Source organism: Ranitomeya imitator, chromosome 1 (assembly GCF_032444005.1).
Source record: "Ranitomeya imitator isolate aRanImi1 chromosome 1, aRanImi1.pri, whole genome shotgun sequence".
In the NCBI taxonomy this organism is placed as follows: Eukaryota; Metazoa; Chordata; class Amphibia; order Anura; family Dendrobatidae; genus Ranitomeya; species Ranitomeya imitator.
Genome location: NC_091282.1, coordinates 76,631,471 through 76,647,025, shown reverse-complemented (window position 1 = coordinate 76,647,025; position 15,555 = coordinate 76,631,471). Strand labels below are relative to the sequence as shown.

At 42.4% G+C, this 15,555-nt stretch overlaps 1 protein-coding gene across 1 annotated transcript in view; it reads left to right on the top strand.

Moving 5' to 3' along the window:
• MTREX (Mtr4 exosome RNA helicase) overlaps positions 1-15,555 on the top strand; it is a 140,513-nt gene that overhangs the window by 39,312 nt on the left and 85,646 nt on the right. The window contains exons 7-8 of the mRNA XM_069748292.1: positions 1,227-1,317; positions 3,196-3,320. Coding sequence (XP_069604393.1) covers positions 1,227-1,317; positions 3,196-3,320 — 216 coding nt within the window. The remainder of the gene's footprint in view (positions 1-1,226; positions 1,318-3,195; positions 3,321-15,555) is intronic.

The following is a 15,555-nucleotide window of genomic DNA, read 5'->3' as shown; positions in this document are numbered from 1 at the left end:
AAAAATCAAATAGCGCTCCTCTTCTGAGCCCTCCAGTGCCCCCAAACAATGGTTTCTGACCACTGACCGCCGCTTATGGAAGAAATTGTGGAACAACTGTGAGGTCTATTTTCCCCTATTACTCTTGTGAGAAAAAGTAATTCTTCTTTTTTTTTCATTCCCCTTTGCGTTAATTCCTGTCAGGCACCCGAAGAGTTAATAAACTTCTTGAATACAGTTTTAAAAACTTGAAGGGGTGCAGTTTTTTTTTGTTTTGTTTTTTTAAATAGGGTCTTGTTTGCAGCTTTTCTGACCTATAGCTCCTCAATGTCAGTTCAAAAGTGAAGCTGTCTCTAAAAACAAACAGATAGGATTTGTAAATTTCCTTGGAAAGAAATAAGTTGCTGCTGAGCTTTCTACTTTGAACCCCAACAAAAAAGGACTTCTTAAAAAGGGCTGCTGAATGAAAGACATATGGTAAACGTGTATGGTAAACGTTACTTTTGAGTTTTTACGCCCTTAGATCTAAAGGAAAAATAATAGGTTTGAAATGGCTATTTTTTTCAACATTTTTAGCAAAATTCAGATGTTTCACATTTATTAAAAAATATATATATCGACCTAAATTCACCACTAACATAAAGTACAATGTGTCTCCGATAAAACTATCTTGGAATTTTTGGGGTATGAAGAAACATTTTAGAGTTACAGGGGTATTCCCATGTGTAATATTAATATTGGGAAATGCCTCCAATTAGAAATGTAGTATAGTTCTGATTCGCTAGGTCGCTTACCCCGTGTGCAGGGCATTGCAGTAGTTTAGGTATCCATTGTTACGACCATTCATAGTGACAGTTAGTGGTAGTAACCATGGATACCTAAGCTACTGCAATGCCCTGCACATGGGGTAAGCGACATACTGAATCAGAACTATACTACATTTCTAATTGAAGGCATTTGCTAATATTATTTTTACACTTATTACATATTGGGATAGGATCATGGAGATGGGAATATCTCTTGAATTCCACATACAGCGACACAGGTCGGAACAGAAAAGTGGGTCTGTATCAGGAAAGGATTGTAAAAATGTGGTTGGCGTCTTTTAATTGTAGAGACACAAAGGAATATATTTATAAGACAATGGATTATGATTCAAGAGTCTGATGTTTCTCTAGACGTGATAATGTCACTTTGTCACATTCTGTGTTTGGAGTATAATGAAGTTTTTTCATTTTCATGTACAGATTTTGCGCAGCATGTTGTACCGAGGCTCGGAGGTCATGAGAGAAGTGGCCTGGGTCATTTTTGATGAGATTCACTACATGAGAGACTCAGGTATGGAGGAGTATTATATTTATTGCTTAGCAGTGTGCTGTGGTTTAATTGGCATGTATTCTGTACTACCCAGCCACGACCTGGGCACATTTTCGGGTTGTTTTTGTATCTGCGATTTTAATAATTTAAAAAATTTTTTTTTACATATTCAAATAATTTTTGCCTTTTTTTAATTTTTTTCCATGTTACACTGGGCTCTATATTTAATATTTCTATATGCCTTTTTGTCTGAAATTGGGGGAAAATAGGATATGTGTGTTCGCTTTCAGTTTTTTATTTGGTAGAAATTGTTGTTATATATTACTTGCATTTTTTCGCTGGAAACGAGTGGTTCAGACTGACACTGTCTAGACTTGTTTTGCTTTGTTTGTGGTTTTTTTTATGTATTTTATTCTTCACACTGTAGTCACAAAATACATTTTTGGGTGGTATTTTAATCGTATTAATATATTCTCCTTATTGCTGATTTCACCTGCAACTGGGGCTAATATATTATCCCCAGTTGCAGGGAAATTTCAGCCTCCCGACTGAGTCTCTTAGTACACAGCTGGTCTGCTCCTTCCCTACACACAATGATCACTAAATCATGAGCAGGAGAAGGATGTAGCGCTGTCTGTGCCTTTTTTAATCTCTTCCTAATCTGTATACACAAGTGCTGTTCAGCATATTTACACAGAGATGGAGAAGGTAAATATGGCAAGTAACCTCGTTTATCTTCATCTTGTCCTTGGGGAGTCAGGCTGTGTCTGATGGCTAACTTAACAGCTGCACGATGTCATGCAAACTGCTTACACTGCACTGAGCAATGTTTGGACCACCCGAACGTTTATAGTCTATGGGTGGTCCAGAAGTGTTTAAACTGGTACAAAACTTGTAAACAAAAAAAAAAATTATTAAATTTTTTTTTTTTTAAAGAGGTTGTCTGGTTGGAGTAAGTTATGACCCATCTATGGGATAGGCAAAAGCTTATAGATTGGTAGTGGTTCAACTACTGTTACTACCCCCGATCGGCAGAAGAGGGGGCACTTTTATCCGTTAAATTGGAGCAGCAGTGCAAATACTCAAACACCAGCTGTATTTTAATTTTTTTTTTTTTTTTTTTTTTTAATCTGGACATAAGAACTAACAGGCAGCTAGTTGCTAACTACCTGCCTGTTGTGCCCTGTGCCGATTTCTGCCCACACAGACCTCTCCTACCATTGATTCAGCGGCTGACATTATGTCAACAAAGAAGCAGCTTCTCTTCTGCTCTGTTGAGGGACCTGACTGGCGGCGTTATGCTGATTGACAGCAGGCTCCCCGCTGCCTAACTGCGGAGAACTGGCTTTCAATCAGCATGATCTCGTCAGTCACGCCTGTCGATACAGCAGCCTGGAAGGAGAAGAGCTACTGTGGAAAAGCTGAATTGCTGACTGGAGCCGTCTGTGACTGCTCTGCCCAAGTGCTGGGTAGAACTGGCAGGTAGTTACCTCTGCTAGCAACTATCTGCCTTTTAGTTTTAAGGCCCATAGTTTAAAAAAAAATAGTCCTGAGCAACCCCTTTAATTCCCACATGAGTATTTCTCTTGCGTTTTTGATCTTGCAGACTTTCTTTTGGAAGTTCTGCTGAAACGACCGTTTCACAATCAAGGGGTTGCCTGGTATTCTGCTAAAAGTCTGCAGTCACCCTAGGTCGGTGTCTCCCACCAGCTCCTTCTCCTCCAACCACCTTTTTCCTTAGAATCTTAGGGGGTAGGATATTTTTGGGGGAATATTTGCTCTAAACCTGGGCAACCACTTTGAATCCTTTTGCTGAAAAATGTTATTTTTAGAGTATGTCAAATGATAAACTAAATGACTAATATGGTTTTTTTTTTTTTCCCTGCTTCTCCTCACCAGAGAGAGGCGTTGTCTGGGAAGAGACCATCATCCTTCTGCCAGACAACGTTCACTATGTTTTTCTTTCTGCCACCATTCCCAATGCTCGTCAGTTCGCTGAATGGATCTGCCATCTACACAAACAGGTAAGATGGCGTCGGCGCCCGGGAGGACGGAGTGATCACATGTAAGGTCGCGCTGCTTGTCTTTATACTGAGATCCCAGAAGAAGAGCCTCTGTGTCACCATTAATTATCTCTGTGCTTCCCGGCTGTGAGATTGGGACCATATTCTCCTAAAACTTATTTACGAATCAAATTCCTGTTCATACAGTGTTCCAGGATTCTCCTTTAAAACCATTAGGTGGCGCAAGTCTTTGGTTACAATTCTGTTTTTCAGTCCATGTTACTATGAGTTTCTTGTTTTATTATTTGTGTTTTTGCGGCTTTTTTTTTTTTTGTTTTTTTAGGTTTCCCCTTTGTATTTTAGGTGCAGATTCACATTGGTGGTTTTTAGATGTTAAGTGCAGACAGAAATGCTGGGATTCTGCACTTGAAAATGCAAGTTTGTTTTTGTACTTTGTGTTTTTTCAGGCTTCCCATAGAAGCCTGTAGTGTAAAAAGACGCTCCAAAATATACGGTAATCCCAAGTTTGTGTATTATTTTTTTAAATTATTTTTTAGAAGCCTTTAAAAAAATATATTGTCCCTGTTTCTCGAGACCTCGAACGTTTTCTATATTTACGTTGATGGAGCTCTTATGAGAGATTATGTTTTGCGCTCTGCATTGTAGCTCTCATGGTTCCCATTTTGAGGTGCATTCAATGTTTTTATTACTTTTTATTGCTGTTTTTTGGGGGTGACTGAAAAACTACCATTCATGGGGGGTGGGGGGGTTTGGAGAAAAGTGTGTTTGTGTGTGGGGGGGGGAGGGGGTGATTCAAACTTTTTATTTTTTTAATCATTTTTATTTTATGCTTTTTTTAGCCCCCAAACGTTAGTTGAGCCTGAAATCCTATTGATCGCTTGTACTGTTTACTGCAGTAAAAAATCACCATTGCTGGTCTTCACAGGAGTATCTGTATGGCTGTGACAGGGCCTTTAGCAGGCCCCCAACTGTTATGACCACCTGCATCGTGCGGGTGGAGGGGGTTTGATAGACAACTGGGCCAGATCATTTTCTTAAATACCACCAACAGTCTCTAAAAACCATGTATAAGTATATAAGGGGACAATACAAATATCTCTCCAATGATCTGTTTATACCAAGGAAGGTGACGGTCACGAGGGGGCATTCTCTGTGTCTGGAGGAGAGGAGTTATTCCACCAACATAGAAGAGGATTCTTTACTGTTAGGGCAGTGAGAATCTGGAATTGCTTGCCTGAGGAGGTGGTGATGGCGAACTCAGACGAGGGGTTCAAGAGAGGCCTGGATGTCTTCCTGGAGCAGAACAATATTGTATCTTACAGTTATTAGGTTCTTTAGAAGGACGTAAATCTGGGGATTTATTCTGACGGAATATAGGCTGAACTGGATGGACAAATGTCTTGTTTCGGCCTTGCTAACTATGTTACTAAAAGCAGTGCTTAATATCCTAACTGTGGCATTTAAAGTGAGCTACCTGGCCCGGGCATCCATTTAAGCACCCTTTAAAGTTCCCCATTTAAGGAGTTAAACATCAGCGATAAAAGCTCTAATTTCTCCTATTAGACCAGGAATGTCAAACTCAAATACACAGAGGACCAAAATTAAAAACTTGGACAACGTTGTGGGCCAACTTGGATATTTATTTTAAAAAAATCTCTACAATTGAGGAAGTTTTTACTTATCAAATATAACGATGAACCGTTTCATATGGAAACAAACCTAAAGGGGTTCTACCAACAAAATCCATTTTAATTAATAGATCTTAGAATAAAGTTAGTACAAAATCACAAATGGGGTATACTGAAATAGTATATCCTATGTTGTATATGAGCAGTATTACCCATATGGCCCAATTGCCTTATTTAAATATGTAATAACAAAGGATTAAAAAAAACTTGAATTAATAAAAACAGATAATAAGGCATAATGCTAACAAGTGCCCCCCAAACACCATATGATGCCCCCACAGTGAATTCTTCCCCAGTACCCTCCACATGCATGGTATGATGCACCAACTGTGATCCCCTCACAGACCTCCGTACATAATAATGGGCCCCACATAGTCTTTCGTACATAATAATGGGCCCCATATAGTCCTCCGTACATTATGATGGACCCCACATAGTCCTCCGTACAATATAATAGACCCCATAATCCTCTGTACAGTATGATGGACCCCACAAAGTCCCCGTCATCGCGGGACAGATTTAATCACCCTGAGGACCAGATTTAGCCCACAGGCCAGAGTTTGAGATCTGAGTATTAGAGGCAGGTGCCAGCAGTGTAACACAGCCAACATACAGTGGGTATGGAACGTATTCAGACCCCTTTAAATTTTTCACTCTTAGTTTCATTGCAGCCATTTGGTAATTTCAAAAAAGTTAATTTTTTTTACATTAATGTACACTGCACCCCATCTTGACTAAAAAAGAACATAGAAATGTAGAAATTTTTGTTAATTTAATAATAAAGACTGACTGAAATATCACATGATCATAAGTATTCACACCCTTTGGTGAGTATAGAGTAGAAGCCCCTTTTGAGCTAGTACAGCAATGAGTCTTCTTGGGAATGATGCAACAAGTTTTTCACACCTGGATTTGGGGATCCTCTGCCATTCTTCCTTGCAAATCCTCTCCAGTTCCGTCAGGTTGGATGGTGAACACTGGTGGACAGCCATTTTCAGGTCTCTCTAGAGATGCTCAATTGGGTTTAGGTCAGGGCTCTGGCTGGGCCAGTCAAGAATGGTCACAGAGTTGTTCTGAAGCCACTCCTTTGTTGTTTTAGCTTTGTGCTTAGGGTCATTGTGTTGTTGGAAGGTGAACCTTCCGCCAAATCTGAGGTCCAGAACACTCTGGAAGAGGTTTTCATCCAGGATATCTCTGTACTTGGCCGCATTCATGTTTCCTTCAATGACAACCAGTCATCCAGTCCCTGCAGCTGAAAACCAGCCCCATAGCATGATGCTGCCACCACCATGTCTCACTGTTGGGATTGTATTGGGCAGGTGATAAGCAGTGCCTTATTTTCTCCACACATACCGCTTAGAATTATCATGAGAAAAGTTCTATCTTCGTCTCATCAGACCAGAGAATCTTATTTCTCATAGTCTGGGAGTCCTTCATGTGTTTTTTTTTTTTTTAAGCAAAATCCATGCGGGCTTTCATATGTCTTGCACTGCGGAGAGGCTTCCGTCGGGCCACTCTGCCATAAAGACCTCACTGGTGGAGGTTTGCAGTGATAGTTGACTTTGTTGAACTTTCTCCCATCTCCCTACTGCATCTCTGGAGCTCAGCCACAGTGATCTTGGGGTTCTTCTTTACATCTCTCACCAAGGCTCTTCTCCCACGATTGCTCAGTTTGGCTAGACAGCCAAGTCTAAGACGACTTCTGGTGGTCACAAACTTGTTCCATTTGAGGATTATGGAGGCCACTGAGCTCTTAGGAACCTTGATTAGTGCAGAAATTCTTTTGTAACCTTGGCCAGATCTGTGCCTTGCCACAATTCTGTCTCTGAGCTCCTTGGCCAGTTCCTTTGACCTCATGATTCCCATTTGGTCTGACATGCGCTGTGAGGTCTTATATAGACGGGTGTGTGCCTTTCCAAATCAAGTCCTATCAGTTTAATTAAACACAGCTGGCCAATGAAGGAGTAGAAACATCTCAAGGAAGATCATAATGAAATGGACAGCATGTGACTTAAATATGAGTGTCTGAGCAAAGGGTCTGAATACTTATGACCATGGGATATTTCAGTTTTTCTTTTTTATTAAATTTGCAAAAATTTCTACATTTCTGTTTTTCAGTCAAGATGGGGTGCAGAGTGTACATTAATGAGAAAAAAAATGAACTTTTTTGAATTTACCAAATGGATGCAATGAAACAGAGTGAAAAATTTAAAGGGGTCTGAATACTTTCCGTACCCACTGTATGCCCTATATGGACTTGACTCAGCTCTTGAGCCACTTGCATGCATAATGACATACTTGTACAGAATGGGTTAATCTAGTAGACGGCACATAATATATCTGTATTATGCTTCTTGACACTTTTTGCCTCCACTTACATATATGTGCAGGATATTGTGTAGTTTTTTTTTTTGTTTCCTTGTAATACAAAATTTGAGAATTTTTTAAAGCAATGCATAGAATAAGTAATATATTATTCAGATTAAAATAAAGAAAGATGACAATTGGTTCAGAGATGGCGGGATTTAAACATTTTTTTTAAACAAAAATGAATCATTGCTGCATACAATATAATACGACATGCAATATATGTATGGATTAATATGCGGAGTGTTAGTGGAGTGTATGGTTTGGTCAGACCCTTAGACATTGCACAGAGCTGCAATGTGCAAAGTTGAATACAAATACATAGTCCACATAGTTTTGAAGACTTGCCATAAGTGTAAAAAACAGTATAAAATTGAGATGCAGTTGTGCTCAAAAGTTTACATACCCCGGCAGAATTTTTGCTTTCTTGGCCTTTTTTTCAGAGAATATGAATAACACCAAAACTTTTTCTCCACTCATGGTTAGTGGTTGGGTGAAGCCATTTATTGTCAAACTGCTGTGTTTTCTCTTTTTAAATTATAATGACAACCCAAAGCATCCAAATGACCCCGATCAAAAGTACACATACCCCATTTCTTAATGCTGTATATTGCCCCCTCTAACATCAATGACAGCTTGAAGTCTTTTGTGGTAGTTGTGGATGAGGTTCTTTATTTTCTCAGATGGTAAAGCTGCCCACTCCTCTTGGCAAAAAGCCTCCAGTTCCTGTTAGTTCCTGGGCTGTCTAACATGAACTGTGCGCTTGAGATCTCCCCAGAGTGGCTCAATGATATTGAGGTCAGGAGACTGAGATGGCCACTCCACAACCTTCACTTTGTTATGCTGTAGTCAATGACAGGTCGTCTTGGCCTTGTGTTTTGGATCATTGTCATGTTGGAACGTCCAAGTATGTTGCATGTGCAGCTTCCTGGCTGATGAGTGCAAGTTTGCCTCCAGTATTTGCTGATAACGTGCTGCATTCATCTTTCCTCATGCTGGAAATGAGGAGGCTATGGGGAGGCTCATCCTGGACATGGAGATTCTATGGGGGCTCATGCTGGACATGGGGATTCTATGGGGGCTCATGCTGGATATGGGGATTATATGGGGGGTCTCCTTGACATAGGGAGGCTATGTGGGGTCTCCGGCTGGACATGCGCAGGCTATGTGGGGTCTCCTGCTGGATATGAGCAGGCTATGTGGGGTCTCCTGCTGGATATGGGCAGGCTATGTGGAGTCTCCTGCTGGATATGGGCAGGCTATGTGGAGTCTCCTGCTGGATATGGGCAGGCTATGTGGGGTCTCCTGCTGGATATGAGCAGGCTATGTGAGGTGTCCTGCTGGATATGGGCAGGCTATGTGGAGTCTCCTGCTGGATATGGGCAGGCTATGTGGGGTCTCCTGCTGGATATGAGCAGGCTATGTGAGGTGTCCTGCTGGATATGGGCAGGCTATGTGGAGTCTCCTGCTGGATATGAGCAGGCTATGTGGGGTCTCCTGCTGGATATGGGCAGGCTATGTGGAGTCTCCTGCTGGATATGGGCAGGCTATGTGGGGTCTCCTGCTGGATATGAGCAGGCTATGTGGAGTCTCCTGCTGGATATGGGCAGGCTATGTGGAGTCTCCTGCTGGATATGGGCAGGCTATGTGGAGTCTCCTGCTGGATATGGGCAGGCTATGTGGGGTCTCCTGCTGGATATGGGCAGGCTATGTGGGGTCTCCTGCTGGATATGAGCAGGCTATGTGGAGTCTCCTGCTGGATATGAGCAGGCTATGTGAGGTGTCCTGCTGGATATGGGCAGGCTATGTGGAGTCTCCTGCTGGATATGGGCAGGCTATGTGGGGTCTCCTGCTGGATATGAGCAGGCTATGTGAGGTGTCCTGCTGGATATGGGCAGGCTATGTGGAGTCTCCTGCTGGATATGAGCAGGCTATGTGGGGTCTCCTGCTGGATATGGGCAGGCTATGTGGAGTCTCCTGCTGGATATGGGCAGGCTATGTGGGGTCTCCTGCTGGATATGGGCAGGCTATGTGGAGTCTCCTGCTGGATATGGGCAGGCTATGTGAGGTGTCCTGCTGGATATGGGCAGGCTATGTGGGGTCTCCTGCTGGATATGGGCAGGCTATGTGAGGTGTCCTGCTGGATATGGGCAGGCTATGTGGGGTCTCCTGCTGGATATGGGCAGGCTATGTGGAGTCTGCTGCTGGATATGTGTGGGCTTTGTGGGAGTCTCTTATGGTATATAGAGGGCTGTGTGGCGTCTCACGATTTATAGAAGGGGCTGTGTGCATGCAGAAATGGTATATAGGGGGGTGTCAGTGTACTTAATTCTGCTCCATATTAAGTGATACAATTAATATTAATATAAAATAAATATAATTAATGTTAATATTAATAATGAGCAGAATTAATTTTATCCTCTTCACAGCCTCCACAACAGTCACGGTCTGTCATGTGGCGCCTCTGGAAAATTGGTGGCTCTAAGGAGAAGTCCTTGACGATGCAGATTGCTGTGAGATATTGCGCCTGCGCAGTCAATTGGATTCTCGCACTTGTGCACTTCTGCCTTTCCACTTTGCCCGCAGTTGTGGAAAAGCATACTGTGCACGCACAAGAAACCATTTGACTGCGCAGGCGCAATAATCTCACAGGTTCCCTTTAAGCCCAGCAGACTGTAATTGTAATGTGAGCCCAATAGGTGGCGCATTACTGTATAGTGAGCGTTTAGGATGCTGCACTCATGTGACCCCAATAGGGGGCGCTCATTACTAGAGGTTGCTGTCGTTACGTGAGCCCGATAGAGGGCGCCCTTTCAGCTGTAACTGTAATAGTCGGCGCTCCACTGTAAAGTGCATTGTGACATATCGCCAGACTGTGGTTCTGAGTCTAGAGGATATTGCATCACGTCACTCCAGTATTCACTCCTCCACGTCACTCCTCATTGTGCAGCACGGCCTCGCGGTATCTTGGGCTCCAGTAGATGGATTACTGGAATCCAATAGGTGGCGCTCATTAGCCTTTTAAGCTTCAGACGTTACGTGAACCCAGTAGGTGGCGCTATATTGAATAGTTGGGCTCTAGGCTGCTCTATTCATATGCACCCAATAGGTGGCACTCATTGTGGAAGTTTTTCTTTATTTTCTCCGTTTATTAGAAAGTAGCGAATCAGTTCTGTAATGTGCTGCTGTACGGGCCAAGGACCAGGACACGGCAGACAGCGTGCGAAGGACATCAGCTCGCACACTCAAACTGCACGGTGCCACCTCCACACATCAGTTTTTGCCATCATTCACCATCTGTTGGCTCAACGGATCTGTCACAGATTGTGAAAAACTGATGCGATGGATTCGTTTTTTCAACAGATCCGACTAGCCGATCCAGCTAATTGGATCCTAAATAAATCCCAGCATGCTCAGTTAAAAACAACAGAATCCATCGCCGGATTCCATCATTTGACGGAGACTGCGCCATAGGCTTCTATTCTAGCAAACGATGGAGCCGTCGCTGTCCGATTTTTCAATGTACACAAAAAAACGTTACTTTGTCCATTTTCTCCGGCCGCCGGACAATTTTCGATGGATTTGGCGAATGACTGATGAAATGTGAGGCCACCCATCACAATCCGTCACTAATACAAGTCTATGAGAAAAAAACGGATCTGGCGGCATCAGTCACCGGATCCGTTTTTTTTTCTAATTTCGACGGATTGTGACTGATAGCAAAAAACTTATGTGTGAAAGGGGCCTTCTCCTCGCTCTGGGCCGTTTGTCTCAGGACCGGCGCACCCAGCGCTGCTCATGTACAAAGACAAATGAATGGCTGACATTCTCTGCAAATTGTCTCTTCAGAGAGGAAGAGGACTAGAACTCTAGTGCCACCTATTGGAAGTAGCCATCCTAACAGTCAGTCGACCCTTTAACGAGCCTTGTCACATGACTTAGGATAATAGCCAAACCAGAATCTCAATTTGCAGATACTGCCCCTCATCAGTGCAAAGTGTGAGATCTGGTTTCCCAGAGGAGCATTGCGGCTTTATGTCTCCTCACCTCGACATGCTTAACATGTCACTCTCCGCAAGGAGAAACGATACTTCTTGACATTATCTGGAGTCTAAGGCTCTGTGCACACGTTGCAGAATGGGGTGCAGAATTTTCTGCACAAAATCCGCATGTCCTGGCAGAAACCGCAGGTGCGGATTTGCCGTGGATTTTATGCGTTTTTTTTATGTGGAATTGATGTAGATTTTGTGCCGATTTTCTGCGGAAAACCACTGAGGATTTCTATAATGGAGGGGTGCAGAAACGCTGCAGATCCGCACAAAAGAAGTGATATGCACTTCTTTAAAATCCGCAACGTTTCCGCGTGGATTTTTCCACACCATTAGCACAGCTTTTTTTTTTTTCACTATTGATTTACATTGTACTGTAAATCACAGTGCAGATCTGCAGCGTTTCTGCGTGGAAAAATCCGCTGCGGATCCGCACTCAAATCCGCATCGTGTGCACACAGCCATAATAGTTTTCTTGACGAATTCTAAATTGTGAGTCACTCAAAACCGATAGGTGGCACTTGTTGTAATGAGTGATTAGGCTGAATTGTCATGTGGTGCCAATAGAGGGCGCTCCTTCGTGAGCTGTAGGCTGTTGTAGTTAGGCTACGTTCACATTTGCATTGTTTTTCGCTGCGTCGGCGACGCAACGCACAACGCAAATAAAAACTCACCAAAACGCACGCAAAAACGCTGCGTTTTGCGACGCATGCGTCGTTTTTTGCCAAAAATTGGACGCAAGAAAAATGCAACTTGTTGCGTTTTCTGCGCCCGACGCTTGCGGCAAAAAAAACGCATACGTCGCACAACGCAGCACAACGCATGTCCATGCGTCCCCATGTTAAATATAGGGGCGCATGACGCATGCGTCGCCGCTGCGTCGCCCGACGCAAACACGCAAAACGCTAATGTGAACGTAGCCTTATGTGATTCCGACCGGGCGCTCATATCACCGTGAATTATTAGGCTGTTGTAGTTCTATGAATCCAATAGAGGGCGCTCATATCACCGTAAATTATTAGGCTGCTGTAATAATATGAATCCAATAGAGGGCGCTCATATCACCGTGAATTATTAGGCTGTTGTAGTTCTATGAATCCAATAGAGGGCGCTCATATCACCGTGAATTATTAGGCTGTTGTAGTTCTATGTTTCCAATAGAGGGCGCTCATATCACCGTAAATTATTAGGCTGCTGTAATAATATGAATCCAATAGAGGGCGCTCATATCACCGTGAATTATTAGGCTGTTGTAGTTCTATGTTTCCAATAGAGGGCGCTCATATCACCGTAAATTATTAGGCTGCTGTAATAATATGAATCCAATAGAGGGCGCTCATATCACCGTGAATTATTAGGCTGTTGTAGTTCTATGAATCCAATAGAGGGCGCTCATATCACCGTAAATTATTAGGCTGTTGTAGTTCTATGAATCCAATAGAGGGCGCTCATATCACCGTAAATTATTAGGCTGCTGTAATAATATGAATCCAATAGAGGGCGCTCATATCACCGTGAATTATTAGGCTGTTGTAGTTCTATGAATCCAATAGAGGGCGCTCATATCACCGTAAATTATTAGGCTGCTGTAATAATATGAATCCAACAGAGGGCGCTCATATCACCGTGAATTATTAGGCTGTTGTAGTTCTATGAATCCAATAGAGGGCGCTCATATCACCGTGAATTATTAGGCTGTTGTAGTTCTATGTTTCCAATAGAGGGCGCTCATATCACCGTAAATTATTAGGCTGCTGTAATAATATGAATCCAATAGAGGGCGCTCATATCACCGTGAATTATTAGGCTGTTGTAGTTCTATGTTTCCAATAGAGGGCGCTCATATCACCGTAAATTATTAGGCTGCTGTAATAATATGAATCCAATAGAGGGCGCTCATATCACCGTGAATTATTAGGCTGTTGTAGTTCTATGAATCCAATAGAGGGCGCTCAGATCACCGTAAATTATTAGGCTGCTGTAATAATATGAATCCAATAGAGGGTGCTCATATCACCGTGAATTATTAGGCTGTTGTAGTTCTATGAATCCAATAGAGGGCGCTCATATCACCGTGAATTATTAGGCTGTTGTAGTTCTATGAATCCAATAGAGGGCGCTCAGATCACCGTAAATTATTAGGCTGCTGTAATAATATGAATCCAATAGAGGGTGCTCATATCACCGTGAATTATTAGGCTGTTGTAGTTCTATGAATCCAATAGAGGGCGCTCATATCACCGTGAATTATTAGGCTGTTGTAGTTCTATGAATCCAATAGAGGGCGCTCAGATCACCGTAAATTATTAGGCTGCTGTAATAATATGAATCCAATAGAGGGTGCTCATATCACCGTGAATTATTAGGCTGTTGTAGTTCTATGAATCCAATAGAGGGCGCTCATATCACCGTGAATTATTAGGCTGCTGTAATAATATGAATCCAATAGAGGGTGCTCATATCACCGTGAATTATTAAGCTGTTGTAGTTCTATGAATCCAATAGAGGGCGCTCATATCATCGTAAATTATTAGGCTGCTGTAATAATATGAATCCAATAGAGGGCGCTCATATCACCGTGAATTATTAGGCTGTTGTAGTTCTATGAATCCAATAGAGGGCGCTCATATCACCGTAAATTATTAGGCTGTTGTAGTTCTATGAATCCAATAGAGGGCGCTCATATCACCGTAAATTATTAGGCTGCTGTAATAATATGAATCCAATAGAGGGCGCTCATATCACCGTGAATTATTAGGCTGTTGTAGTTCTATGAATCCAATAGAGGGCGCTCATATCACCGTGAATTATTAGGCTGTTGTAGTTCTATGAATCCAATAGAGGGCGCTCATATCATCGTAAATTATTAGGCTGCTGTAATAATATGAATCCAATAGAGGGCGCTCATATCATCGTAATTATTAGGCTGTTATCGTTCTATGAATCCAATAGAGGGCGCTCATATCGTAAATTATTAGGCTGTTGTAGATCTGTGAATCCAATAGAGGGCGCTCATATTGTAAATTATTAGGCTGTTGTTGTTCTATGAATCCAATAGAGGGCGCTCTTATCCGTGAATTATTAGGCTGTTGTAGTTCTATGAATCCAATAGAGGGCGCTCATATCACCGTAAATTATTAGGCTGCTGTAATTCTATGAATCCAATAGAGGGCGCTCATATCACCGTAAATTATTAAGCTGCTGTAATAATATGAATCCAATAGAGGGCGCTCATATCATCGTAAATTATTAGGCTGCTGTAATAATATGAATCCAATAGAGGGCGCTCATATCATCGTAAATTATTAGGCTGTTATCGTTCTATGAATCCAATAGAGGGCGCTCGTATCACCGTAAATTATTAGGCTGCTGTAATTTCATGAATCCAATAGAGGGCGCTCATATCGTAAATTATTAGGCTGTTGTCGTTCTATGAATCCAATAGAGGGCGCTCATATCGTAAATTATTAGGCTGTTGTAGTTCTGTGAATCCAATAGAGGGCGCTCATATCGTAAATTATTAGGCTGTTGTAGTTCTATGAATCCAATAGAGGGCGTTCATATCACCGTGAATTATTAGGCTGTTGTAGTTCTATGAATCCAATAGAGGGCGCTCATATCACCGTGAATTATTAGGTTGCTGTAATTCTATGAATCCAATAGAGGGCGCTCATATCATCGTAAATTATTAGGCTGTTGTAGTTTTATGAATCCAATAGAGGGCGCTCATACCACCGTGACTTCTTACGCTGCTGTAGTTTTGTGATTCCACTAGAGGGCGCCCCTTCATAAGTTATTAGGCTGCTGTAGCCTCGGGCTCTCATTTGTAAAGTCTTTAGGCTGTAATGTGTAGTCTGTAGGGAGCACTGACAATTCCTCCTACACGTTTCCTTGCGGTCACCGCACACGTCAAATCGCTGCTCGCGGACGCATCCAATTCGGCTACTTTCACACATCAGGTTTTCGCCGTCAGGCTCAATCCGGCTAATTTTGGGTAAACCGGATCCGTCGGAAATTGTGAAAAATTGATGTGATGGATCCCAGTTTGCGGATCTGCCGGCTGTTTTAAGTGAGAGAGAGAATGGAAAATGCATGATTTGTATCATTTCACCTCACGTTTCACCTGTTTTT